Source organism: Culex quinquefasciatus, chromosome 2, assembly GCF_015732765.1.
Source record: "Culex quinquefasciatus strain JHB chromosome 2, VPISU_Cqui_1.0_pri_paternal, whole genome shotgun sequence".
Taxonomy (NCBI): domain Eukaryota; kingdom Metazoa; phylum Arthropoda; class Insecta; order Diptera; family Culicidae; genus Culex; species Culex quinquefasciatus.
This window is the reverse complement of record NC_051862.1, coordinates 1,035,556-1,061,447: the sequence shown is the minus strand read 5'-3', so window position 1 is coordinate 1,061,447 and position 25,892 is coordinate 1,035,556. Positions and strand designations below refer to the sequence as shown.

The following is a 25,892-nucleotide window of genomic DNA, read 5'->3' as shown; positions in this document are numbered from 1 at the left end:
CTTGCTGCTGCTGCTGCGTGGGCTCGTCGACACAAAAGGCGTGTGCGACCTCCCCCCATGCCACACACCCAAGGCCAACTGGGATTCCCCCGGCTTCTGGCAGCCGAAAAAGCTGAATGAGCTGGAGCAGCACCCCCCAGCGAACGGATCGTAGTGTGCCCTGCTGGACTGCGGTGGTAATATCGACCCAGCCAGCAGCAATCCCAGCAATCTGTGGGGTGGAGTGGGTGATTTACTATAGACCAGGCAACAGCGGGTGGCTTCCGGTGGGATCCGCCCTGCAAGGGCAGGAAGGGGGGGAATTTTCCGCTCTCCCCAAACCATAGCAGGCGGCCACTACGACGATGACGAAGCGTCGTCGTCACCGCGGTAGCGTAGGTTGGGTGTTTGATAAAACTGAATGAATTCGTGGTTGTGGGCGCGACACGGGCGAGGGGGGGACGGTTGCAGAGGTTGAGGTAGGGTGAGGTGGGTTGATTGAATAAAAAACAGGCGCGCGCGCACGCAAGGACGAAGGAGAGGGAGGCGGTTGGTTGGGGGGCAGTGTAATCGACTGTAAATATATACAAACAATGCGCAGGCGCGTTTTATAGCTGCTGCTGGATTGAGGAAACTTTAGGTCGGGATGCTGTGAACAACCTGTGCAAGTGTGTGCGCGCGACCAATACAAGTGCAAACAGGTTTTAACATTAATGGAAGTGACAGTTGGGATCATCACAGTTGGCGAAGTTGTGTGCGCGGCGGTATGTATCGGATTGCGGGGCTCACTCATTGATGATGTGATTCCAACGCCTGCTTGGTATTGGTATGTGAGTGCGCGCTCGCGGACATGGTGCTGAGATTGTGTGAAAGCACACGCATACTGCCGCAGCAGGCTATGAATAATAATTATTTTTCTAAACAGTACAGCGAATGATATTTCCTTTTAAATCAATTAATGATGAATGGCGATGACTAAGATCTGGATCACATCAACAAGAGGAAATGGCTTTAAATGGGTACAGCTGGTGGGATGAAGCGGGCGGGATGGGCGGAAGCTGAGTAGATGACGGGGAGAGAGAGAGATAGAAAGAGTAAAACAGTTGTATATATTAACCTTCAAGACACACCACACGGCAGCCATCTTGCTTAAGTTTTCTGTGCAACACGTTGATGGTAGTGTCATTCGTCGTATTGTTGTAGCCAGGATCGTTGATCACCACATCGTTGCTATTGTTGTACAACACGAAGGTGCTCTCCTTGTAGCAGGAGAGGATTCTTTCCTTCAGGTCGCGGCACTTGATAGTCGAGGTGATGTCGATCTTGCCAGCGGCGAATCGGCGCAGCATTATGCTGGGAATGCTGAAGTTAACCGCCGTCCGGATATGACTCTCGGTGAACTCATTCGAGCTGCGACAGTCGAGGATGATAAAATTCTTGTGCGACTTTCGCAGCTCCCCGTGCAACTGCTCACTCGTAATGATCTCTATATCGTGGTCAGGCATCTTGCTGAACCTCTAAAACTCGCGACTTCAACTACGATGCACCCAAAATCACGGCCAACTTTTCTTACTCACAATTTCTCGCGACACACCACAGAAAACACACTCGCGACTACTTGGATCGTCGCGACAGCGGCGTCATCTAGGCCTACTTCAACAAACAAACGCGGCTATTGTTTCAGTTTGCACAACAAAACAATCTTTTTGTTCTTTTATCTGCACAGCTGTAACACACAACACAAACCAACATCTATTATTTCCCTTTAAAAACATACACTCAGCAAATCTCGGCCCAAACGCGTCCGCGTTACACAGCGGAGTTCAGCGGAACTCGACGACGACGAAGACGACAACACGGAGAGAACAACACACTACCGCACCGTTTGAAGCGACTCGAGCAAGTGTGAGGCGCGCTGCAGCAGAGAATCCGATTCTGAACGAAACTCGAATGAAATAATGAATTAAAATCGACTCGCACACCAACACCAGCGTGGCGCACGTGTGTGTAGGCGTGCACCAATACTCCAACGGAAGGGGCGAACGGAACTTTGTGTGTACCTGCGTTGGTGGTAGTCTTCAATGAATTTGACAGCTAGTCCGGGGGACTGCCCACTTGAGCACGCTCTTTCAAAACATCAGTGTTGTCGAAGCGATTTGAGCAGAAATTTGAAATATCACTAAAAATCTCTACCTAAAAAGATTTATATCTCAATCCAAAAAAACTCATCACAGCAGGCCCCTCTCGATTCCGGAAGGTGTTTCCTGTGGTGTCGTCGTCGTCGTAGGCTCCTGCGATGTGCGTGCTTGCGTGTGTCAACACGCCACAACACGCGCAGTATCCTTTGGTCTCACGAGATGAGAAAAATCTCCCACGAATGGAAGAAAGCGAAAAAAAAATCTCACGCCTTTTTCTTCGCTTCGTCACATCGACCGTCAAAAACCCCACTCACAATTCGACAATTTGAGGGCACTTGAGCGATTCACCACCAACAACTCGAAGAAAAATGCACAGCCGTGGTTAAAAACCCCAAAACCAGTAAAAACACCGTGGAAAAACTATAACACAACACCCAGAGCTAATTCGAACGAAAACATCGGTGACACAACTCTCTCTCTCGCGCAAAGGTTCTGCTCCATCTGGCCGACGAAGCCGCCGCGGCACGGATCCTCCGAGAAGGTATGCAACCGGTGCGACACATGCGCACTGGCGCCTCAATGGTAGGCACATTCCATCACACCATATCAGCGAGAGCCTACTGCTGTGCTTTGCTTCCCCTGCATGTATGCAACAGTTTTGCATTTTTTTGTTGGTTCCCGAGATTTTGAAGGACATCCCGTTTGTGCGTGTGTATGTGTTTTGATACCTGCTGATACGAAACGTGGTCAAAAAATCAGAACGCAGCCAGTGCCACCGAGAGAAGGCATACATATATACAATGAAACGGCCTTCGAGAGGGTCCTTCCAGGATGCGACACTACATGTGCACGCAAAGTGCATGCACACGACGACACGAATGAAAACAAAGGACGACGGATAGTCTGGAGGATGCGTTTATTTGAGGGGATATCCGAAAGCGTGTTATGCAATTAAGATCTTATGTATTGTGTGTGGTTTTGAATTTAGAATAAAAAAAATGAGCATCTCGGGTTATTTGGCATTTAAGCCTTATCAGCATTGTTTGTTTTTATTTTAAAAAAAATTGAAGACATGTTTGAAGTTATTTATTCGTAAATTGTTTGAAAACCTTCTGCAAACAAACAAACCTGAATCATTCTCAATTTCAACTTTCAATTCTATAACTTCGTAAATTAATCTCAAACTAAATGGTTTAGAATATGATATGACTTAACGTGAAGACTTCCATCATTGTCATGATTTTTCGTTCAAAGATATAAATTTTGCGTCGCTTTCAATATTTTGACAAAATTCCTTCAACAAGTTGTTTAGAATAGTGCCCTACACATGCTGATTCCTTTTGGTAACGATTATCCCATTCCCTGTAAAGTTATGGAAACCGTCATTAATCAATGATTGCCAACTAAGACGTCAATGACTGTGCCACAAAATTATATAAATTTTGAAGCACAATTGATTTAGATCAAAAATTCTTTCAGTGGTTTCAAGAAGGCAACAACTGGCACATGCTGATTCCTTTTGGTGCTGAAATTCGTCAAATTGAATTTAATACAGAATATTTTATAGTGATGATCAATTTTCTTCAAAAATGATCAACGGCTTCACCTTAACAAAATTCTGGAATATGATTTTTTTTAAAGGATGTCAACCTTCCTTACATAAATATAATATAACATAAAGCACCATGCGTCTCCAGTAATGTGTACTGGGAACTAATTTCGGTGGAGAAGCATGGTACCTTAAGTTCGATTGAAATACCGAAACCCGATATGTAATATTTTTTTCAAGAAGTCATATCTCAGACTCCTGGTAAATCAGTAAGCAAAGTTTCCATTTGATCTATAGGGGAGAGTGGGGAGACTATCGCACATAACTCTGTCAATTTCTCACAAAACAACTTTTTGCATGAATTGAAAGCTTAAACATACAAAATTAAACATTTTTTGAAGTTTATTTCCCTCGTTTTGACGGGGGCGCAAAAAAATAAAAAAATATAAAAATTGAAATTTCAAGCCTGGGTTTCAACTTTTGGATGAAAAAAGTGTACACGCGCCCAGTTGCTTGGCGACATAAACTTTGAAAAATATTTGCAACGGCCTTACAGAAATTTCACATAAAACCTGTACGTTTGTGTTCAAAATATAACAAGTTTAGTTTGTAAAATATTTAAAAACTTGAAATATTCTTTTTTAGACCAAAATTGAGCATGTTAACAAAAGCTGGTAATTTTTTTGTTAGCAAAACTTTCAAAAAATGGTTCAAACTGCAGTAAGTTATGCACAACTATACTAAAGGAATCTATATGTACGAAAACCCAGAATAATTCATTAATCTTGAGGCTGATTCCAGGGATCAAGTCTCCCTAAACGCACTTTTTTAAACAATTGATTGTAAAAATAGTATAACGATAAATTTAACGTCAAATGCGTAAGGATTGTGGAGTCAATAAGTTTATTAAACAATTCATGTATAAAAAAAATATTTGTTTGAATAATTTTTGAATGTTTTCTAAAGATATCAAAATAAAGAAAAAAGATCTCATGGAGTTTTTTTGTAGCACTTTTAGAAAAATGTGTGTAATCATTTTTATTTTTTTCTCTGTTTTCTACAATAAGTATTAGTCAATTTCGCACAACTTTCTAGAACAAAGCTAATTGTTTTATTCAAATGCTGACGAGATACAGGCTTGGGATCAAGAGTCCCCGGGGATCAAGTCTCCTCACTCTCCCCTAAGTGTATTTTGATATGTGTTTGAATGGGCTTAGTATTTTTCAGTTAAAGCCCAAAATTGGTCAGATGTTCCAAAGACATGATTTTTAGAAAAGTGTTGTTTTTACGTACATTTTTGTTGAATTACTCATTATTATTTCACGAAAAACTTTCGAAACATTTTTCTTAACTATAAATGTACAAGTTTCTTACTTTATTTGAAATAAGCATTGAAGCCTTCTCTTTCTGAAAGAACTGAATGAACACCAAATATACTCCAAATTGTCCGAAAGAATTATGGCATCGACTTGAGAGACACAGCTCGTTATGGCTGAGAGAATTATGTCTTAATGTTCATTCCAAAAGTTCACCCATCACAAAAAGTGACGAATGCTGGAATCGAACCAGGGACCTTTAACAATATGTTTAAAAGGCTTTACGGGCTCGGCCGTAATAGCGTGGTGACTAAAGTGTGGTCAGAAGTCGATGTATTTTATTTGTTGGAGATTTTTTGTTTCAATTAACGAATGTTTAGATATTCTGTAACACCACAGAATGTCTGTAGGGCAAGTGAAGAATAATTTATGTGGAAAAATTTGAGATATAACTAAATTGGGAAGCAAAACTTAACATTCTTAATACTATTGTCATATTTCAAACTTATTTTTAGACAAATTTAAAAAAAGAAAGAATGACATAATCTGAGGTTTTGAAAATACTTAGGTACCATGGAAATCACGTTATAGAAAAACAAAGGTGATTTCGAATCGGAAAACGGACTGCACTTCGGACTCTTTCAAGTAGGGGAAAATACCCTTTCTCATCGCATTTCTATGATCGGCATATGAGCTCAAACAACTCTCCTTTGTTGAATTTTCTGAAAATGCTGTTTCGATAGACGAAAACGACAAAAGTAATGAAATTATTCGGAAAGTTTAATGTGCAGTCAAAGGAAAACTGGACGAGTTTCTTTTGTAAAAATAGATTTCAAGCTGAAAATTAAGCTTTTTCATATTATCGTGACAACCGATTCCCTTTTTGGTATGGAATTTCTCTTGGTAATAACAAGAGACATTCTAGACTAAATTTTCATAACAACCTATGAGTCACGGGGGTTCCTATGCAGATAGGACTTTTTGGAATTTTAATCTAGGTATTATAAAAAATTTTCTTAATGATTTTAAATGAGCCACATTATACACAGTTAAAAAATCATAATACATTTTTAATGTCACCAACTTTAAATCTCCCAAATTCACACAATTTTTCACTGTGTAGTTACCAAACTTCAGATTTGAATGTATTTAATAACAAGTTAACCAACTTGTTAAAAAAAATCATTCAAATGTTAATTTGCAGACACTCAATCTGAAATAAGCAGCATATATTTGAAAAATATTTTTATAGTCATTCTAACCATGTCACCTGGTTTACGGAATGCCGCTAAACTGATAAAAAACTTTGACATCTCATCTTGTGACATGCACTTGTAGAGATCCAAATGATTTCAAAGAATTTTTTAACAATTTTTTTATGTATTCCAAATTGAGTTCTCTAGCTTATTTTCTAAGAAAACCAGGCTTCTCATTTATAAACTGCCGTCCAGAAGTTTGTTTTCTTTTAATTAATTTTTGAATTTACGGACCCGCTCTTGCAACAATTTAATTGTAAAAATAGTTCAGTTTAGTCGTAAATCTTTTCGTATACATTTAAAGGACATTGGTTTAGGGGATGAATACAAATTTATGTCGATTCAGAACAACCAATGCGCAATTGGTTTCGTATGTACATCGGACCTTTTGAAAATGTAAGCGAGATTTGTGTTAAACGACCAAAAAATTAGACCATCAAGTTTTTTTTTGTGATTCAATTATCCTAAAATTCTGATTCTTATAATTGATCAACCAAAAATCCCTCTCATCAGAACTAGTTCCAGGAAAACAAACCAATCGTTATACCACGCTGCACAGTGACCAGAAACTGCTGAATCGAATCAGGTGAACCGGGGGTGGGAAGGAACCTCGTCGTCCAAAAGCTCCTTTCTGGCTGTGGGCAGCAGGGCAGGGGTACATTTCGTCACGTTGGGGGATGTGTTCACTCTGGCATCACAAAACCAGATTCTGTTACACACGCTGACATTACGATGACGGGGTTCGGTGTGAATCCGACGACGACGGCAACAAGTGGCCAAGTGGCCTGAAACCCTACCGGGCAGCCACCGCAACGGCATTTATCTCGACGGAATCCGATGATCTGCGTGTGCTTTTCGCACAACCTTCCAGTGGTTGGGGAGGATTCTCCGTACGGCCTGTGAGATGTGAGTCGATAGGAGGAGGAGGAAAACCACCTCAAATAGGTAATTTAATACGCTTTTATTATTTCTACATAACTCCATGGCCTCTCGGTTGGCTTTATTCGAGAAAAAGGGAGGGAACATCAGCAACTAACGTAGTGATTCCCTCCCTCGGTGGATGTCGGATCCACCCCGGCTCCGGATCGGATGTCTTTTTGTTCTAGATTTGTCACCTGTAACATCTAAGTTTCATTTAAACCCACCTTTTTGCGCCGAGTTCACCGCAGTCGCTGGTTGGCGGTGGCCTGGCGTAGTACATCGAAATTGTGAAGCTGAGCGCTCTCGTTAAACAGGATTATTACTTGAGCAAGGTGCAATTTGTAAGGATCTGGTGTGATATAGTGCAGTGATAACAAAGTGTGATCGGGATTCTCTCTTAAAGGAAGTTGCTATCACAAAAATATTTATTACGTTTTCATGGAGAAAATTTACACTTGTCACGATACGTACTCTGCCAACGCAACTGATGGTACACTTTTGATATAGTTGCGAGCTAGTGTTTGTGTAATTGAATGAAAACTAGTGTTGTTTTTTTTTTTGATTTTTTACTCACTTTTAGTTAATAGGTATTGTTTTCAGCTCTTCTTTAAAACTTATCACTAATATTATTCGATGATATAATAATATAAAAAAGGAAAATTAAAATATCAGAGACACTATATAAAAAACGCCCTCCTCGCACGAGGATAGTTACTCCCCTTAGTCTCAACGACGCTCTATAAGTAAGCCCATTTGGAGTAAAAAAATCTGTATACAAAAAAGTAAAAGAGTAATTGCAATATTTACGGAAATTTTTGATTTTCTCGGTTTTTTTCCTAACGTTAAGTTTGCACAGTGTAAAGTGAGAGTGTTTAAATAAAGAAGGAAGAAATAATAAATTGCAACTCAAAATCTCAGCAAGTACTGGCTTCCAAAGGTGAGTAGATGGCATTCGATATCGCTCTAGCACCATTCGAAATCAGTACCTGGTGGATTAGTCCTGGTTGCACGACGCGGCATGCTGGATTCGAACAAAAAGGGCAAACGCTCTACTTGGATCAAAATAGGGTAGGTTGCGTTTGAAAATAATTTCGAGAATACATTGTAAGAATTGCGATCTTTATAAACTATCCAAATAGGTGTTTATTTCCTATAACCAACAATATTTGTTTTAAAAGGGTAGGAAGGCAAGGAAATAAGGGATCAGGAAAAAGTGAGGAAGTGGAAATTTCGGGAACAACTCTAGGAACAAAGAATATCAATTACAACAAACAACAAGGAATTAGTAAATGCGCTCGTTTTGAACAAGTGACGCTATAAAAGGTAATAATATAAAAGAGAAGCGTTCCTAACACAGACATCAGCATTAGTAAATATAGTACGAGTAATTTAAAAAAATGGTATAAATGTGTTAACAATTGACCATTCTCCCCTAGAAGACGCCGACGACAACTTAGTCCCTCTCACAACCAGCGGAACTTTTGGGCGAGTTTAATCTTTTCGAGAGCCTTGAGTCGTCCTTTCTGTTTTTCGGGGCGTGTGTGTTTGATTGTGAAGTGTGTATGGTCGGTCGTGGACGTGGGTTTGCTCACAAGTTTAGCTTTTTCTCCTGGATCATCTTCCAGGTGTCATTGCCGAGCGCTTTCGCAAAGTGGTCGTCCACTTCCTCCTCGGAGTCTGGCCTCACGTGCTGCATCGTGCCCGGCTCGGTTTTCACGTTGATTTCCGGCCGGATGTGGGTGGGTGGCTGCGGCGGCAGTTGCTGCTGCTGCGGCGACGGCGGCGGGGGCTGCTGCTGGGCCAACAAAGCAGGCTCTGGCTTTACCTTGATCAGTGGCGAGATCTCCACCGTTATTGGTGGTGGGATTATGGGATTGTGTCTGACGACGGGGCTAACGCTGCCGAGGCTGCTGGCAACACTGCCAATGCCACTCGTGCTGGAACTACTACAAATACTGCTAGAGCTGCTAGTACTACTGTTTCTGGTATCACTGCCACTGCTTTTCGGCTGATTGTTGTTGTTGTTGTTTCCATAGATGGAAGCGTACGTATTACCTAGAGATCTCCGGAAATGTTCCTCGATGAAAACGTCACAGTTGACCGGAGACAGATTATCACCCACAGCGCTTTTTATCACTATTTCACCTACGAAAAGATTGCAATCCCCAAATTAATTAAATAAATTAAGAAACATTATGGTCTAACTACAATAACTTGAAACTCGGAAATTGTCAAACATTTCTTGTCTAGTTTGCAAACAAACTCTCCAGGAATGATCGCCAGCGTTTTCGATGAAAAGTCAACGTATGCCTAAATAAGCTTACGTTGAAGCTAACGATAAACCCCAAAGCAACCCAGAGGGAGCACCTCGAAGACAAGTCAACCTACCATTGCTATGCATGCTGCTGATCCGTTTCTTGATCGGTGGCGGCGGAGCCTTCGTGATCACACTCGGGCGTGTGTTCAGATTCATTGGGACATCTGCGCCACAATTGCTGTTGCTACTGTTGCTGCTGCTGCTGCTGGACGATGACGACAACGAGTTGGGTAGATCGGTGGTCTGTACCAGCGCTACCGGTGACAAAGATGCAATTGACGAATTGGATGACGGCTGTCGGTCCGAGTCCTTCCGGCGAACGGTCATGTCCAGTGGTATTTCCGAATCCACGTCCATCGGGCTTACGGGTGGCGGCACTGCCGGCACTGGTGGCCGATGGCCAAGATCATACGGGATCCGATCGTACTTTATGGGTGGTTGAGGTTCTGTAATCGTAACAACCCACTATTAGCTATTCATCAATTGAAACAATTCGCCATGCTATACTCACCGGGAACTTCGTGCGGACCGCCGGCACCCGGGTCACGGATCATGTTGAGACGGGTTTGCACTAACTTCTTCAGTGTTGCAGCGTTACAAGAACCGATTCGCAAAGAAAAAGCGTTCCGCTTCCCTCAGTCGCTGCTTCGCATAGAAGGGACGACGTCCGAAGCTGTCAGTCTCGCAGTAAGCGTAGCCGCCGTCGTTGCAACTCTTACGCCGTGGCCTACTGCGTCAATTTGGCTTCCAGAAAGCGCCTAATGCCGTGCACGTAGCTATCTAGTTGGCCTTGCGCGGGTCAACTGGCTCGAATTTTGGAAGGATTCTTTCTAAGCAGCGCAACAAATGCTCCACAACATGCGAGACGACAGCCAAAAGATAAATCAAAATGTCAAAAAAGAAATCTTCTTCTTTCTTTTTTTCCTTTCCGAGGCGTTCGACAGTACGGGCACTTCTTGTTGGCGCTGCTCTCGATACTCTTTCTTCTTCTCGCGATGTTCTCCGCCGCGCTGCGCTGCGTGATCGTGATCTTTTTGCTCTCTTTCTCTGTGTCTGTCTTTCCTTGTCTCGCTGCCCGCTTCTTTTCCTTTCTTTTATGTGTGCAGAGGTTCTTTTTCTCCCTGCGCCTTTCACTTGCATGAACGATCGACGAGAGCCCGAGCCGAGTCGGATTGAGTCAACGGAGAAAACAACAATAATTAGCAATCTGAAGAATGGCTGTCACCCATCACCCGTCGTAACGTTATGGAGCTACAGTTGGGGTGAAACGGAACGCAGTTCAGAACCAAACGGACGCACTAATCAGCACAGAGAAACACAAAACTTGGCCCGAGACCGCGAGTGGAAATTTCTATGTCTATCTGAACGAAGACAACGAACCTCCGCTACACCAAAGAGCGACTGTACAAATGGACTTTTACGTGCGGTTTAATGGTGGCGACATCTACACCGAAACCAAAGGCGACTTTTAGCCCACCACCATTTGAACAGCGTTGGAACGAGCGAGTCGGCCAATGTAGTCGCGTTTCACTTTTGCGTCGCTCCGACCATCGTTTAGATGATTGTTTTGTTTTCTTTCTCGCTTTGTCCTGCGGAGATTGTGTGGTTTGTGTTGAACTTTCCAACTTTGCTTTGAACGTCGAGGAACGCAAACTTTTGCGTTTGCCACCGTTTGACAGGCATCGCAGTGAATGAATTTCTTTCGGCTGAACGAGGGGGTTTCATCGTCAATGGCGTTGAAAGTCACTCAACTGTGCCGTTTCTTTGAGTGTATCAAAAGGAACCTTTTTTGCAGATTGAGCAACCATGCGTCTGTTTCCGGTTGATCGCAGGGTCAACTAGACATAATATTTTTAAACAGTGCCATGTTATAGGCAATGCAAATATCTGGAGTTTTTTTTTTAAAGGTCCAATAAACCAAATTTCCAGTTTTTGCTTTTTGGATGTTTTTGAAAAGGCCTTGAGGCCTTGGCCAAAAAGCAAAAACTGAAAATTTATTTTATTGGACCATTAAAAAAAGCTCCAGATATAAGGCTAGTACGCTGATCGGGACATGAAAGGATACAAGAAATGATGTATTAAAATAATATTATTTCATTTTACCTTGTCATACACGATAAATATCTTGACTTTGGTTCTCAACCTTTTTTTGTTTTTTTTTTCTCACCATCGCTAATTTTCTAAAACTTTATTCCCCCCCTTAAATTTTGAAAAAAAGAAATCAAACAAATATCAATTTTTTTATGAATATTTTTTATACTAAACTTGTTATAATTTGAACACAAACGTACAGGGTTTACGTGAAACAGAAAATCAATATTTTGGATGAATTAGAAAAATCTGGAGTTTTTTTTTGAAAAGGTCCAATAAACCAAATTTCCAGTTTTTGCTTTTTGGGTGTTTTTGAAACCGCCTTGAGTCAGGGGTATCAAAAAACACCCAAAAAGCAAAAACTGAAAATTTGGTTTATTGGGCTTTTTCAAAAAAAAAATCCAGACATGTTCAAAATGTTGAAGGGAGATCAAGTTACCCCTAATTAAAACACTTGGCATGGTTCAAAGAACTCAACACTCATCAGATACCCTTATCAGCCAGACATAGTTGATTGTTTAAGCTTCCAACTCATGCAATAAGTTCATAGTTTTGTGATGAATTGAGATAGGCGATTCAAACAAGGGATCAAGTTTCCCGACTCTTCTCGTATATTTCATATGAAAACACTTTTGTCATTCAAATGTTGAAACCGTGGCTTAAAATTTCAATTTTTAAACTGTTATTGTTTTTGTCAGGGAATCACGAACAAAAAAAATGTTTTTTAGCTTTTTACAAAAAAAAAAATCGAATTTTGCGACCTCCTTTTATTCAAATTTCAGTAGTTCATTGACTATTAAAAAACAAAATGCATTTTTTTCAATATTTCTTCACCGCCATATTGGCCGCCATCTTGGGTGTAAAAATTCTAAATCACTTTAGCGTAGTTTAGGGATCATAATTAAGTTCAACAATAAAAAATAAGAAAAATCTATTTCTGTGACGAGCGGGAATTCCCGGGAAATCGACCATTTTTGGACCTCTCGATTCCCGGGACTCATAAATATTGAAGCTAAATTATATAAACTAATCAGAAAAACATTTTAAAAATTCAAAATTGTTTTGAACATTGAATGTTTAATGTTCGATGTACAAGTTCGAACAAACCAATGCTTCTCTAGTCTTCTTATTTAGAAAGTGTAAATTTTAACTTGTCAAAAATTCCAAAAACTTTAATAAAGAAATGCTAAAAAAATTTGACCTCAAAATTTACCTTAAAAAATATTTAGCCGTTACAGTTATCAAATATTTTCTTTATTATTCCAAAGAGGGAAAAGATTTTTCAAGTTTAGTTCAATTCCCATATCTTCTCTCGAGTATAGCAATCATCATAATCTAGTTTTTTGTGAACAAATGGACCTTTCTTCAATGAATATTTACAGTTCATCATAAATATTACAAAAAAAGTTTAATTTGTTGTTTTAAGTCGTTGTTTGTCATATTGCAAAATTCCCGATACTGGGAAATTATATATTAACTATATAAGTTATTTTTTGATTACAAAAATCTAATAACAACTTTGTGCAATTTTTGAAAAATCACTCAGTGCGAATTAAGATTCGTAAATATTTTAAACTGCAATTTTAAGTCTTAAAAGCTTAAGAAACGATTTTGTATTTGCAGATTCAGAAAAAAATCAAACTGCCCCTGTTCGCATAAATATCCCATATGCATTTTCATCACTTTTGAGTTAATGATGCAGTTTAGTTCAAAATCGTGTGGTCTTTCAGAAAAGCCCATAACATCCAGTACTTTGTTCTAGAAATCAGGGGGAATTTAGTTTTTTCGTGAAAATTTATAACACGTAACCCTATGTGTGGGACAAACTTGATTTGTGGTTTTCTCAGCTTGCTGTTTTTGCATATGGGACATTCATGCGAATATAAGCAGTATAATTCCTCAAAATAATGGAGCTACTTAACGTTTCATAGAATTAGTATGAATTAATTTTAACTGAATTCATTTAACATGAAATAAATTTATTACTTTTTATTTTAAATTTTGGCACTACACTCCACCCCCGTGGTTGGTCACTTTTTCGTTTGACACTTTTTTAGTTTCTACCCCGTTGGTTGGTCAAAGTCAAACTAAAAAGTGACGGTTGACCCTTTACTTCCAGGTCTTAGAAAATGCCTTCGATTTTATTATATTTGCCAATCATACAAATCTTGAAAAATAGTAATAATAACGGTTATTTTAAACGGATACGCACTCTTCGAGTATCCTTCCAAATTTCAACACACTGTTCAATGCTTGCATAGATCCCACTACATTTATGAATGGTTTGCAGCATTTTCGAAAAACAAGAGAAAGTTTCACTGTATGCGTGCTTTTTTGACACTTGCAGCACTCTTTTCATTCAGCATAGTGTGCCCTGCTTGAATCGAGATGAGAACGCGAGAGAGCGAGCAAGTGCACATCGCCACCGCTCAGTTGGCCATGCTGACGAAACGGGCGCGTGTGTTGGTGGACCATTCTTTTACCATTTTTACTTTTCGTTTTATGTATGCGGGGGGACCAATGCACGGTGAGAACATTATTATTACTCGGAAAGTCTCGCACAGCCACCACACATTCCTTCGTATAGTTAGAAGCAGCAGAAGCAGCAGTAGCAGCACAAGAAAAAAAAAGTCTCTCACCATTGTGTGTCTTTCGGCTAAGATAGCTTCAATGTCCAAAAAAGATAAATATTTTTCTTCATAATTTTGTGCTGCGTTAGGGGCGCACAAATATCGTAGAAATAAGAGAAAAGGTGATGTCTCGTGAGCTATTGCCGTTTTCGAGGGCATGAAAGCGGATTGTGTGATATAGATTTTTTGTTTCTGGTTGTGGGTTGAGTTCATTCGGAAGTGGGCAGTGATATCGAGCGGAAAGATGTCAATAGATTTGCAGAAAAATCGAGACTCCATCGTGAGCGCCTGGAAGTCGGTGGTGGACACGAAAAGTTCCACCAACTGGGCCCTGTTCACGTACGAGGGGCAAACTAATGTGCTCAAAGTGCAGGAAACGGGCGAGGATGGGATCGCCGAACTGGCGGCCGAGCTCAACTCGGGCAAATTGCAATACGGGTTCGTACGGGTAGATAACAGGGAGACTGGAATTGCGAAATTCGTGTTCATAAACTGGCAGGTGAGTAGTGGCACCAGAGAGGGCGAGGTGGGCCTTATCTACATCGAAGTATCGTTTAGATAGTTGGTCAAATGTGGAAATTTCTCCGAGATAAGATAACAATCGGTATATTTGTTTTTTTTTTTAGGGCGAAGGAGCACCGACTGCCCGCAAGGGAACCTGTGCCAAGCACGTCCGGGATGTGACCAATTTGCTAAAGGGTGCGCACATTACCGTGCATGCCACCACCGAGGACGATGTGGAGGAGGCACGCATTTTGGAAAAGTTACAGAAAGTGGTCGTCAACGATTTCAAGGTCAAAGATTACTCACAGGCCAATGGTAGGTTGAGCTTTTTTGTTTTTAATTGAATTTAATTATTAGAAAAGTGAGCTGAAAGATGGGCCTGGTGCCGCAGTAGGCAGTGAAAACAGAGCATGCGGTGAAAGGCGCGCTGGAGAGCGAACCAACTAAAAAACAAGTGGGCAGTAATGGATAGAAAATGGAAATAACAGTTTGCCCATTAGTCACACAGCGCGCAAAATGGTACGCGAGAGACGTAGTAGGCCATGCCGAGTTGCGGGGGAGATCGCGGCGGGTTGCACAAAGCAAGAACACCGGCTTTTCTTTCTTGTGCACCTTACCTCACTACTTACTCATCATCCATTCACTCGCTCAATCACCGCCTTCTACGATGCACAACTTGTTGTTGTTGTTGTTGCTTGGATTGTGCGAACGAGAAAGATCGGTAATTCATCAATTTGAATGCTTCCGAACCGGTACATTGGCGGTTTAACTGCACTCTCGTTTTGTTCTTCATCGTTAAAAAAAGGAAAATAATGGAAATTCACATTTTTTTAATCCATGAAAATATGCACCAAAACAATTGATTCCAAACAAGTGACGTTTCAGGCCTCCCACGTGTCTCTACACTAAAAAAAATGTGGAATTCGGTGGGATCTGGTAAAGCAATAATCGGAACTAGTGTGGCGTTTTAGAGTTCACCAAACTAATTTGATTGATGTTTTCCAAGTTGGCGATACTAATACCCACGTGATCACGAGTTTTTCACGGCGTGTTTTCTGGGCAACCTTAAGGAAAAAAAAATAGTCATCGATACTTTCAAAAGTATCTTATAGGAAATTTTCTCAGCTTTCCAATGCTTCTAAGAGCGAAATGATTCATCGGGAAATTTCTAAGATATCTATATTTTAAGTTTTTTGTTTTAAATTCCTTAATCATTTTTTGGAAACATTTAAATAACAGTCCAGGAAACTTGTCAAATGATGTGTTTCATGTGTCATTTACTCATCAAAAAGTGCAAAACAATGCAAGAAACAACTTTGTTGAAGGTTGCAAACCGCTAAACATTTTGAAAATTTTGTTTTGACCGAATTTTTGAATATGTGGAATTTATTTAGAAATTAAAATCATAAAACCGCATTAAAATATTATTTTTACAAGAACAAATAGATAATTACATAATTGTTGTGTACAATTAACACCGGTCTACTCTGATTCAGCTTTGAATTAGCTGATACAACCGAAATTTTTACAGGTTTGAGATTGATAGGGTATTACAAGATTTTTATAAATAAGTAACATATTTCCCTAATCAAACATTAACCAGTTGCATGAATACAAAACATGTTTAATACTCGAAATTGAACTGCAAACTACTGTTGCAAGCTTTAGGAGAAATACTTTCCATTAGTATGAAATGATTGTTTTAGTTTTTTTTACTAAATGATCAAGGAAAAAGCAATATTTTAGAAGTTTATAAGACTCTCATCTTTAATCTCATCTTTTTTAAAAAAAATGTTTTATTTTTTTATTCTTGTTCAAATAGTTTGGAAAGACTTTTTTTTTGTTATTAAAATAATAAATAATATTGTTCAAACAAAAAAAAAAGTTTGTGACGGTGTTTTCAGCATTCTGAATTGGAAGACGCGAGTTGTATTGCTACTTTTAAGTGCATTTTCAGCAGTAAACATTTTATAAAATTTTATGTTTATTTTATTCTCATGAAAATATGACTTTTGAAGCTTGCAACAGTAATATGTAGTACATTTCGATTTTGAATCATATTTGTATTTATGTTCCTGGTTAATGTTTGCTTAAGAAAATATCAAATTTATTCATTAAAATTCAACAATACTATCAACAATCACAAAACTGCCAAAATTTTGGTTGAACAAGCTAAATCAGAGCAGACTCGTGATATTTGTACACAATAAATATATGTAATAATCTAATAAAAATATGTGTTTACATTGTTTTATGATTTAAATTTCTGAATAAATTCCATATATTAAAAAAAATGCTAAAAACTTCATTTTCAAAATGTTTAGCGATTTGCAACCTTCTACAAAGTTGTTTCTTGTCTTATTTTGCACATTTTGATGAGTAAATGACACATGAAACACATCATTTCATAAGTTTTCTGAACAGTTAGTATCAAATTTCCAATAAATAATAAAGAAATTTAAAACCAAAAAACTTAAAATAGAGATATCTCAGAAATTTCCCGATGAAACATTTCGCTCTTAGAAGCATTGGAAAGCTGAGAAAATTTCCTATAAGACACATTTGAAAGTAGCGATGACTATTTTTTCTTGATAAGGTTGTTCTAGAAAACACGCCGTGTTTTGTCCTTTCATTTCAACCTGTTTCACCCATATCAGTTTGAAATGCTTCAGTGACGTGAAGAGTTAACTTCAAAAAAGCAAAATTAACGCAGCTTTCTTATATATATTGTAGACGCGATCAAGCCCGTCGGCACAAACTATAGTCGGGTCATTCCAACCAAGGAGATCAACCCGGCGGAGAGGGATGAATTCTGGAGAAAGGAAGAAGAAGAGGAAAAACATCGTCTCCAGCTAGAGTACGAGCGGAAGCTGAGCGAAACGGTCAAGCTGGAAGAGGTGAGTTCTGTATGAATATTCGGGCAAAATTGGATAATGAAAAAAACCTCAAAAAGATACAAATTTCCAGTCCTTAGCAAAGTCAAAACTCAACTTCATTGCTATGAAATGACACATTTTGTTGTTTTTGTATAACAGTTATCTGGTGTCTGAGACTTTTTTAAAATAGTTCCAGTTGTCATGCTTATGCGTTCTTTGAAAATCACAAAAAATTTTGTTTAGCGAGATGGACCAACTATGGTTTTGGCAGTCGTATGAAAGAAGCAAAAACAAAAAAAGTTGACTTAGTCTCGGAATAACACGAAATTACTCATAATAAACAGCGTGGTACAGACCCGTAATACAATGCTATGTTATGCTAACAAGCCTAAAATTCCAAATTTTGTGTTTTTGCTGACCTTTTGAAATATTATATTAAATTTTGAAGGCTGTGAAAATTTCGGAAGATTGAATTATTTCACTAAAAAATTTTTTTGTTGAATTCACTCATCAATCGAAACAAGTTACGAATGAAAAGATATGTTTAGTTAAGAAAAAATTAAGGAGGATTGGTTGAAAATATGGGTCTCGTGGCGCAGGGGTAGCGGCTTCGGCTGCCGATCCCGATGATGCTATGAGACGCGGGTTCGATTCCCGCCTTATCCACTGAGCTTCTATCGGATGGTGAAGTAAAACGTCGGTCCCGGTTTCTCCTGTCTCGTCAGAGGCGCTGGAGCAGAAATCCCACGTTAGAGGAAGGCCATGCCCCGGGGGGCGTAGTGCCAATAGTTTCGTTTTTTTTTAGTTTCGTTTGGTTGAAAATAATTGTATTACCAATAAAAAAAATCAATGTTTTTTTCATTTGCCGGTCAGTCTTCTCATGGTACAAAACCCGTACGGTAAGGACAATTTTTGTAGCCTCACCGAAAAAGCTGAAAAAGAATACTGTAGATATCAAAATATAATCTCTACGACATAAAGAAATATTTTTTTTCGGAATATTTTTAAAATTGCGTTGAATATCTTTTAAGTTATTATGAAACAAATATCTCGAGGAGGGCATGTTTAGATATAAGACTCTGTCATGGTTAGCTCAAAATATTGTTAACCAAATTCCTCAATTTTAGGAACGTCGCCGTCGCGAGGAGCGGAGTTTGAAAAGCGTGAAGCGGCACTGGGTACGCCAGCAAGCCCGGACAACGGCTACACGCGACAGACGTCGGAAAGTTCGAAATCCGAACGGGACCGCGAAATCAAACAGGTGGTCGAGGCAAGCGGCAAGGTCAGTTCGGCCAAGGCACGCTTCCTGAACAGCACCGCCCAGCTGAGTCCTTCGCACATCCAGCAGCAGGTGGCTCCGGAGCTGATCCTGTCGCCGGATCCTTTAAGTGAGGAAAAGAGTCTGATTGCCGAACTGAAGGCGGAAATGGAGGCCGAAGAGAGGGAACGGAACGGGCTGCAAAGTGGTGCGGTTGAAGCTGTGGTGGAAGCTGGGGCGCAGGAATATTTCGATCCAAACGCCACCATTGACTTGACAGACGAGGACAACATGATCCGGGCGAGGGCGCTGTACGATTATCAGGCCGCGGACGAGTCGGAAATTAGTTTTGACCCGGGAGATGTCATCACACACATTGACCAGATCGACGAAGGCTGGTGGCAAGGGCTGGCACCGGACGGAACATACGGACTATTTCCGGCAAATTATGTCGAATTGATCTAAGTGCAAAGAGAATTCACGGATTTGAGCTTTTTCGAACAATTAAAACACAAACATCACATCCCCCCATCCTCATACCAGAGCGTCGTTAAATGTTCTAGATAGGGCAGCGTTTCACCATTAGTTGTGTTTTCCGATTAATTGTCAGTTATGAAAACCCCGCGCGCGCAAACCAGAGTTGTATTATTACATTATATAAATCCTGTTTTTCTTAGAAAACTATTACCCACATCACACAGCGAGCAGCTCCGAATTTGATTCGGTTGGAAAGCGAGTGCAACAAGAAATATTATGAAAATACTACTACGCGATAATTTATCATGAAATCTTAATGTTTCACACAAAAAAATCACATGTTCATCAATTGTTACTAGATTGTCAGACAAAAAAAATTCTACCTTTTAAGGTTTAATAAAGTAACACCCGTTCTTCTCTTCTTCGTCAATCCACAAGAAGTAGCAACTCGAGCAAAAGTTGTTTTATTTTTAAAAGAAAGCCCACCAGTCTCGAGAGGGATCTACCGGCAAGCACATGGCAAAGTGCACGGCACAATGCAATTGGTGCGCTTCCAAGGAAACGGGTCCGGTCCCGAAGTTGGTTCGATAACTGGCTAGTGAGAAAATTTGTTTTAGAAAATTTGGTCGTCTCCGCGAAAGTTTGGCGCATTTTTGTGAAAATTGTTATGTAAACGTGTGAAAATCTTCCCAAAAGTATGGGAAATACCGAAAGTAACGTCACCAGTGGCGTCAAGAAGCAGGCCGGAGTGTCCACCCAGGCTCTGTACAAGTTTGTCAACCTGAAAGGTGGCGGCCTGCTGGTGGACATGATGAAGCGGGCGATCCAAAACAAACAGTACGCCGAAATAGACCACGCAATAAAGACCAAGGTGGAACCGTTTCTGTACAACAAGGGCAAGGGGAAGTACATTCCGGTGGCACAACTGGTGTACCTACGGAACCGGGAACGGCCACGCCACAAGCAACTGCCGGAAATTCGTGCCCTCGAAAATCCCGAAGAGGACTACGATATAGACAAAGAGTGCCCGGATGTGACCGAGGGCGAGTACATGCGGAACCCCGGGGGGTACAGGGAGGTGTGCTGGAACATCAAGGTGAGTGTGTGTGGGGAGGATAACGCAAGCGCATCTACTTTTCTCACAACGAGCACGTGCAAGTGAGACGATTTGCTCATCACTCACTCTGTGAGGACATCTGTTGAATGCAAGCGAAGTAAACAATGCTCTAATCTACAGGAACGTGGCGCAGTAGGCGAGACCATTTTGCATTTGTGCCTTCTGAACGCAACTTCACTGCACGCAGATCTGGCGAAGCGCCTTCTGCGATTCTACCCTAAACTGATTAACGATGTGTACATGTGCGATGAGTACTACGGCGAAAGTGTGCTGCATTTGGCGATCGTCAACGAAGATCCGGCCATGGTGAAATACCTGCTGGATGCCGGGTCCGACGTGAATGAACGGTGCTGCGGGACGTTCATGTGTCCGGAGGATCAAAAAGCATCCCGGTTCGATTCACTGGAAACGGAAATAATCTGTGTGATGCCACAAACCAACTACGACGGATACGTCTATTGGGGAGAGTACCCGTTGAGCTTCGCCGCTTGTTTGGGCCAGGAAGAGTGCTACCGGTTGGTATTGGCACGGGGAGCCGACCCGGATAACCAGGATTCAAACATGAACAACGTGCTACACATGATGGTGATTTACGAAAAGTTAACGACGTTCGATATGGCGTACGAAGTGGGTTCTTCGCTGAGCATAAGAAATCTCCAAAACCTAACACCGTTGACGTTGGCCGCCAAGCTGGGTCGCGTCGAAATGTTCTTCCACATCATGAACATTGAGCGGGAGATCTACTGGCAATTGGGAAGTATTACGTGTGCCGCCTACCCGCTGGCATTGCTCGATACGATCGACATCGAAACCGGCAACATTAGCAAAGATTCCGCGCTGAATCTGGTCGTTTTCGGCGACAAAGACGAGCATTTAGATCTCCTCGAAGGAGTCCTCATCGATCTCCTGAAAACCAAATGGAACACGTTCGTCAAGGACAAGTTCTACAGCCAATTTTTCGTGTTCTTTTGCTATTTTTGCGTGTCACTGATTAGCTTCACACTGCGCGAGGGACCAATGAAGCTGGAGGACGGAGAGGCCAACAAAACTACCACGAGTATTCAGCTGAAAAATATGACCCTGGCCGACCTCACCAACGCCAGTACGCTGTCCTCGCTACTGGTCACCGACGTGAGCGGCAAGATCGTCGGGCTCAATGGGAGTGAAACGTTCTTCGACCCGTCGACGATCGAGTCCGACATGTTCTTCAACTCCAAGTGTCCAACGATGATCTACAAGGGTATCGAGGGGAAAATTCGACTGGTTTCGGAAGCAATTATTCTGGTGGGATCATTTCTCTATCTGGTTTCGGCTTTGAGAGAATCTCGCTTTCTTGGGAGGAAAATGTTTATCGAAAATTTGGTGAGTTGTTTGCTTTACCATGTCGGACCGATTTTAAAGATTTTTCTTTCAGATGACCGCTCCTTCCAGAGTAATGTTCCTGTTTTCCTGCTGTATTATGATGGTAGTTCCTTGCCTCAAAGTGCTATGTTTCACCGAGTTGGAAGATCACGTTGCGGTCGTGATTATGCTGACAACTGCGCCCTACTTCCTGTTCTTCTGTCGGTATGAGATAATCCTAATTCAGCAGACGGCAGTCCAGACTCAATTATATGGAGTACTTGCAAAATATCATTTCGGATTGTTGATTTTTTGTTGTTTTTGTTGTCTGAGTTATAATATGACTCCCAACATGCTTCAAAGTGATCTTGGAATAGAATATGGCGTCATCCATAAAGTATGTCACGCAAAAATCGGCCAAAATTAACCCCCCCTCCCCCCAATGTCACACTTTGTCACGAAAGGTTGAACCCCCTCAAAAACTACGTCACATTTTGCCAGACCCCCTTGTTTTGGGATTTTTTTTATAGTTTCTATTTCTTTAAACTCTCATAATTTTGGTATTTTTGCCAATTTTAATATAATTTTTTTGCTAATTATTCATTTTTTAGAATATAGGTAATTGCGATTTAAAAAAAAACAGTATTGTATCTTTTAAAAATAATAAGACCTGGTATAACATTCAAGTATTAAAAAATCTTGAAAACTGTTTTTCATAGCTTTGTATCTAATAAGTTCAAACCATTTATAGCAGTTTTCTTATGAACACCCTGCTTACAAAGAATTTATTTTTATCGAGCATAATATTGAAGTTTCAGCTGAATAAAAAAATGTGACTTTTTATACAATCAATTATAATGTGATACTTCTAAATAATATCATGCAATCATACAAAAAACCTAGCGTGACGTCACAGTCTGGCAAACCCCCCCTCCCCCCTTCGTCACATCTTGTCACACCTACGGTAACCCCCCTCCCCCCCTAAGAGCGTACGTACTTTATGGATGACGCCTATCTAGAATTCTCTCAATATTTAATCATATACTAGGAATATGATTAAATATTATCATGATGACGCGGATCAGAGTCGAGATGACTGAAAAAGGGGCGCCACAAAGTGGAACAGGGAAATAATTTATGATTGTAGACGGTATTGTTTTGATTCGCAGCATGTTGAGTCAACTGTTGTGGATGTCCATCAAACATCGCAGAGGGGGGTTTCTCTTTTTCCAATTTTGCTACCATCTTTTTTTTTATTTTATTATACTGATGTTCTAACACGGCTTCTGTTTATTATCCACCATTTTAATTTGTTTTTATTAACCTTTAGTTCTTTTATATCTCAACGCTTTTGACGATAACGACACGCTATTTTGGTAATGTAGAGAAAACCTTAATTGCTCAAATAAGTATTCTCAATATCGCAACGCCGCCATCTTGGATTACATATTCCAAGTTCATCTTGGATTAGTCTAAGAATGATTTTCAATCCCAGCGATCAAAACATATTTTTGTGATTCGATTCTACGAAGTCTGAACTGTACTCTTATTCTTGAAACAACTCTGTAGTAGAACCTTTTCCATTCTTCACTTTCAGCGGCTTCAAAACGGTCGGACCGTTCGTGGTGATGATTTACCGCATGGTGATGGGAGATCTGCTCCGGTTCGTGGCCATTTACTCGGTGTTCGTGATGGGCTTCTCCCAGGCCTACTACATCGCGTTCCTGTCGTACAAGGGCGAGGAGGAGGGCGACGAGAATCCGATGCCCTCGCCGATGGAGTCGATCGTGGCCATGTTTCTGATGTCGTTGACCAACTTTGGCGATTACTACGCCGCGCTCGAGGATACCGCCCACGAGGGTTGCGCAAAGGTAGTTGGAGGGAAGTTCATAAATTGTTCAAAAATTTAAGAAAATTGATTTGCAGGTGCTCTTTGTGACATACATGGTAATTGTGGCGGTGCTGTTGGTCAACTTGCTGATCGCTATGATGGGTAATACGTACACCAAGATTGCCGAGACGAAAAACGAGTGGCAACGGCAGTGGGCTCGCATAGTTCTGGTCGTCGAGCGAGGCGTTCCACCGGCAGAACGTCTGAAGAACCTAATGAACTACAGTCAACCCATGTCGGACGGTAGAAGGGCCTTGGTTTTGCGATTGAATATGACGGTAATAATAAATTCATTGCATCCTTGAGCACATGACCCTGTGGCTTGGCAATTTTAATTACAATTTCTGCTCTATCTCGGTTTTATCGCGCAGGAAGAGGATAAGGAAGAGATGAAGGAGATCCTTGACATGAAACGGGTGCACGAACGGCTGTCCAAGAAGCGAGTAGTTGAGCGGGAAGCACGCGCCGAGCAGAGACGTCTCATTGCAGAGAAATACGCAAACGTACCGTAGTTTCAAATTTGTTAGTATGTACTCGAAACATTTAAGTAGACAAAGTAAACACATCTTCGTTAACTAGTCCAATTGTCCGATTTAAAGAATAAATCTCTTATTCAAATGTTTCAAACAACGAGTTTGTTTTTACTGGCGATGAAACACCCTGCGTCTCCATTGAACTTCGTCATTCAAATCCAAGTAAACCACAAGAGGTTGTTGTTATTCCACCTCAGTGAAAAATAAAAAGAGATCAACTCAAAATAGGCCAACCTTTCATAAAAGAAATCTGTTTTCTTCTCAACTGAAGCCACATAATAGTAGATATATTTATATCCACCTCCAACGAATAGCGATGAAATAGAGAGCAAAAAAAGAAAAACGAGCCCTCCAGGTGATGAGCCCAGCGTTTAGCCAGCACAAAAATCAATCCACCTTCCACCAGAGCACGTTCATCTTTTCACAGGAGTAACGTTAGTAAGCATGGCCCACTACGATTAGATGGAAGTGGAAAACATTTTCCCACAGCCGTGCCCTGAGTGGTTCGCCATATAGCTTGCTCTATATAGAGCTTACTTTGATGTCGTGTGACCTGGGTTGTTATGAAATGACGCATGGATTGTGTGGTTTCCCCCAGAAACCTCAATTAAAAAAGTGCTTTAAAACATTTTGGTTGTCAACAAAATTTCAAGAGTCATTTCCATTCGCTTATCGCACGAGATAAATCATAAAAACAATACTTTGCATATCTCGATCCAGTCAAAGCCGTGGCGTGACTTTTGTCAATTTTCCTGCAACGAAAACCGTTGAGTGCATGTAGAAAATCCTGGAAAAGCACACCGCATGCCCTCATGCACCTTTTCATTTATTTTCCTTTCCATTATTATCCAAGCAACCGTTCCACTTCTAGTCCACCGGGCAATTAAATGTTGCAACCACGACGGAGGGCGATCCCACCGGGCGTGTGGAACTAATCCAGCAGCTCTCTCCTTAATTATTGGTGTGAAAAAGGACAATCCTGACCAGCAAGGGGGCACGGCCTTCGCCGTTGGTTGGCGCTTGATCGATGGGGATTATGGCAATCTCGGCACACCACGGTGACAATTGTCGCTTCGTGCGGCGCAGATTGACACTTAATTATTTACGGAACGACAAATTTGATGGGGGAATTGGGCCGTTTATGAGCGAGTAGTGTGGCAGTGACCTAGATTTGAAAAATTTACAGGTTTTAGACTGACGTCGACGGAGCTGAAGCTGAAAAGTTTGATAAATTGCTATGTTGGACAAAGTTGATCAAATGAAACTTTTAATTTGCTGTTCTGTAGTTCTGCCTGAAAAAAGCAAACACGTTAACTTCAAACAAAGGTTTGCATTTGACGTGATGAGTCATATGAAAAGGATTCTCTATTCGTGTTGCCCTCTTCATAAATGCCATAAAAATCTGAGACAAAAATCGCGTTAACTTATTACAATCAAATGATATTATGACTCAAATTGACCTGGATGTCCAAATCGACAAAAATGGCCACGATCAACATGACCAAATCAAAATATATGACCAAAACGTCCAAAATTATCAAATCGACCATAACGAAGGAGTTGATAAAAATGAAAAAAAAAAATGCCGAAACGACTAAAATGACCAAACTAGTCAAAATAGTCAAAACGACCACAATTTTCAAAACGATCAAAATTACAAAATCCAACAATATGACCAAAATTACCAAATCGGTCAAA

The 25,892-nt window shown here is 40.6% G+C and overlaps 4 protein-coding genes across 4 annotated transcripts in view; 2 read left to right on the top strand and 2 right to left on the bottom strand.

Annotated features, from left to right (window-relative positions):
- The window catches only part of LOC6037211 (dual specificity protein phosphatase Mpk3), a 40,947-nt gene extending 39,027 nt beyond the window's left edge, over positions 1–1,920 (bottom strand). The window contains 1 exon segment of the mRNA XM_038253476.1: positions 1,097–1,920. Within this exon segment, the coding sequence (XP_038109404.1) occupies positions 1,097–1,484 (388 nt within the window). The 5' untranslated portion in view covers positions 1,485–1,920.
- Positions 1,921–7,549: 5,629 nt separating this feature from the next.
- Positions 7,550–10,943, bottom strand: LOC6037208 (putative protein TPRXL). Its single transcript, XM_001847086.2, has 3 exons — positions 9,988–10,943; positions 9,548–9,922; positions 7,550–9,304 (listed from the first exon to the last, which is right to left on the bottom strand). The coding sequence occupies exons 1-3, from the start codon at positions 10,028–10,030 to the stop codon at positions 8,748–8,750; spliced, it is 975 nt and encodes a 324-aa protein (XP_001847138.2). The 5' UTR covers positions 10,031–10,943; the 3' UTR covers positions 7,550–8,747.
- A 3,103-nt stretch (positions 10,944–14,046) lies between these two features.
- LOC6037207 (drebrin-like protein) lies at positions 14,047–19,764 on the top strand. The gene is given in 5 exon segments (XM_038254199.1): positions 14,047–14,696; positions 14,824–15,016; positions 17,435–17,598; positions 18,705–18,723; positions 18,726–19,764. Coding segments are annotated over 5 exon segments (1,206 nt in total). The 5' UTR covers positions 14,047–14,441; the 3' UTR covers positions 19,301–19,764.
- A 245-nt stretch (positions 19,765–20,009) lies between these two features.
- Positions 20,010–24,288, top strand: LOC6037206 (transient receptor potential cation channel subfamily V member 5). Its single transcript, XM_001847084.2, has 6 exons — positions 20,010–20,408; positions 20,550–21,791; positions 21,844–21,995; positions 23,368–23,641; positions 23,697–23,939; positions 24,033–24,288. Exons 1-6 carry the CDS (start codon positions 20,010–20,012, stop codon positions 24,171–24,173), a joined length of 2,451 nt encoding a protein of 816 aa, XP_001847136.2. The 3' UTR covers positions 24,174–24,288.
- The last annotated feature ends 1,604 nt before the right edge of the window (positions 24,289–25,892 follow it).

What these genes read in the sequence shown, in the direction of transcription:
- LOC6037208 (XM_001847086.2), bottom strand. Translation starts at nt 10,030, where the DNA reads ATGATCCGTGACCCGGGTGCCGGCGGTCCGCACGAAGTTCCCG. An exon ending in CGGTCCGCACGAAGTTCCCG is followed by an intron (nt 9,923 to 9,987) that starts GTGAGTATAGCA and finishes TTACGATTACAG; the next exon opens with AACCTCAACCACCCATAAAG. An exon ending in CAGCAGCATGCATAGCAATG is followed by an intron (nt 9,305 to 9,547) that starts GTAGGTTGACTT and finishes ATCTTTTCGTAG; the next exon opens with GTGAAATAGTGATAAAAAGC.
- LOC6037206 (XM_001847084.2), top strand. Translation starts at nt 20,010, where the DNA reads ATGGGAAATACCGAAAGTAACGTCACCAGTGGCGTCAAGAAGCAGGCC. An exon ending in CCCACGAGGGTTGCGCAAAG is followed by an intron (nt 23,642 to 23,696) that starts GTAGTTGGAGGG and finishes ATTGATTTGCAG; the next exon opens with GTGCTCTTTGTGACATACAT. An exon ending in TTTTGCGATTGAATATGACG is followed by an intron (nt 23,940 to 24,032) that starts GTAATAATAAAT and finishes TTTATCGCGCAG; the next exon opens with GAAGAGGATAAGGAAGAGAT.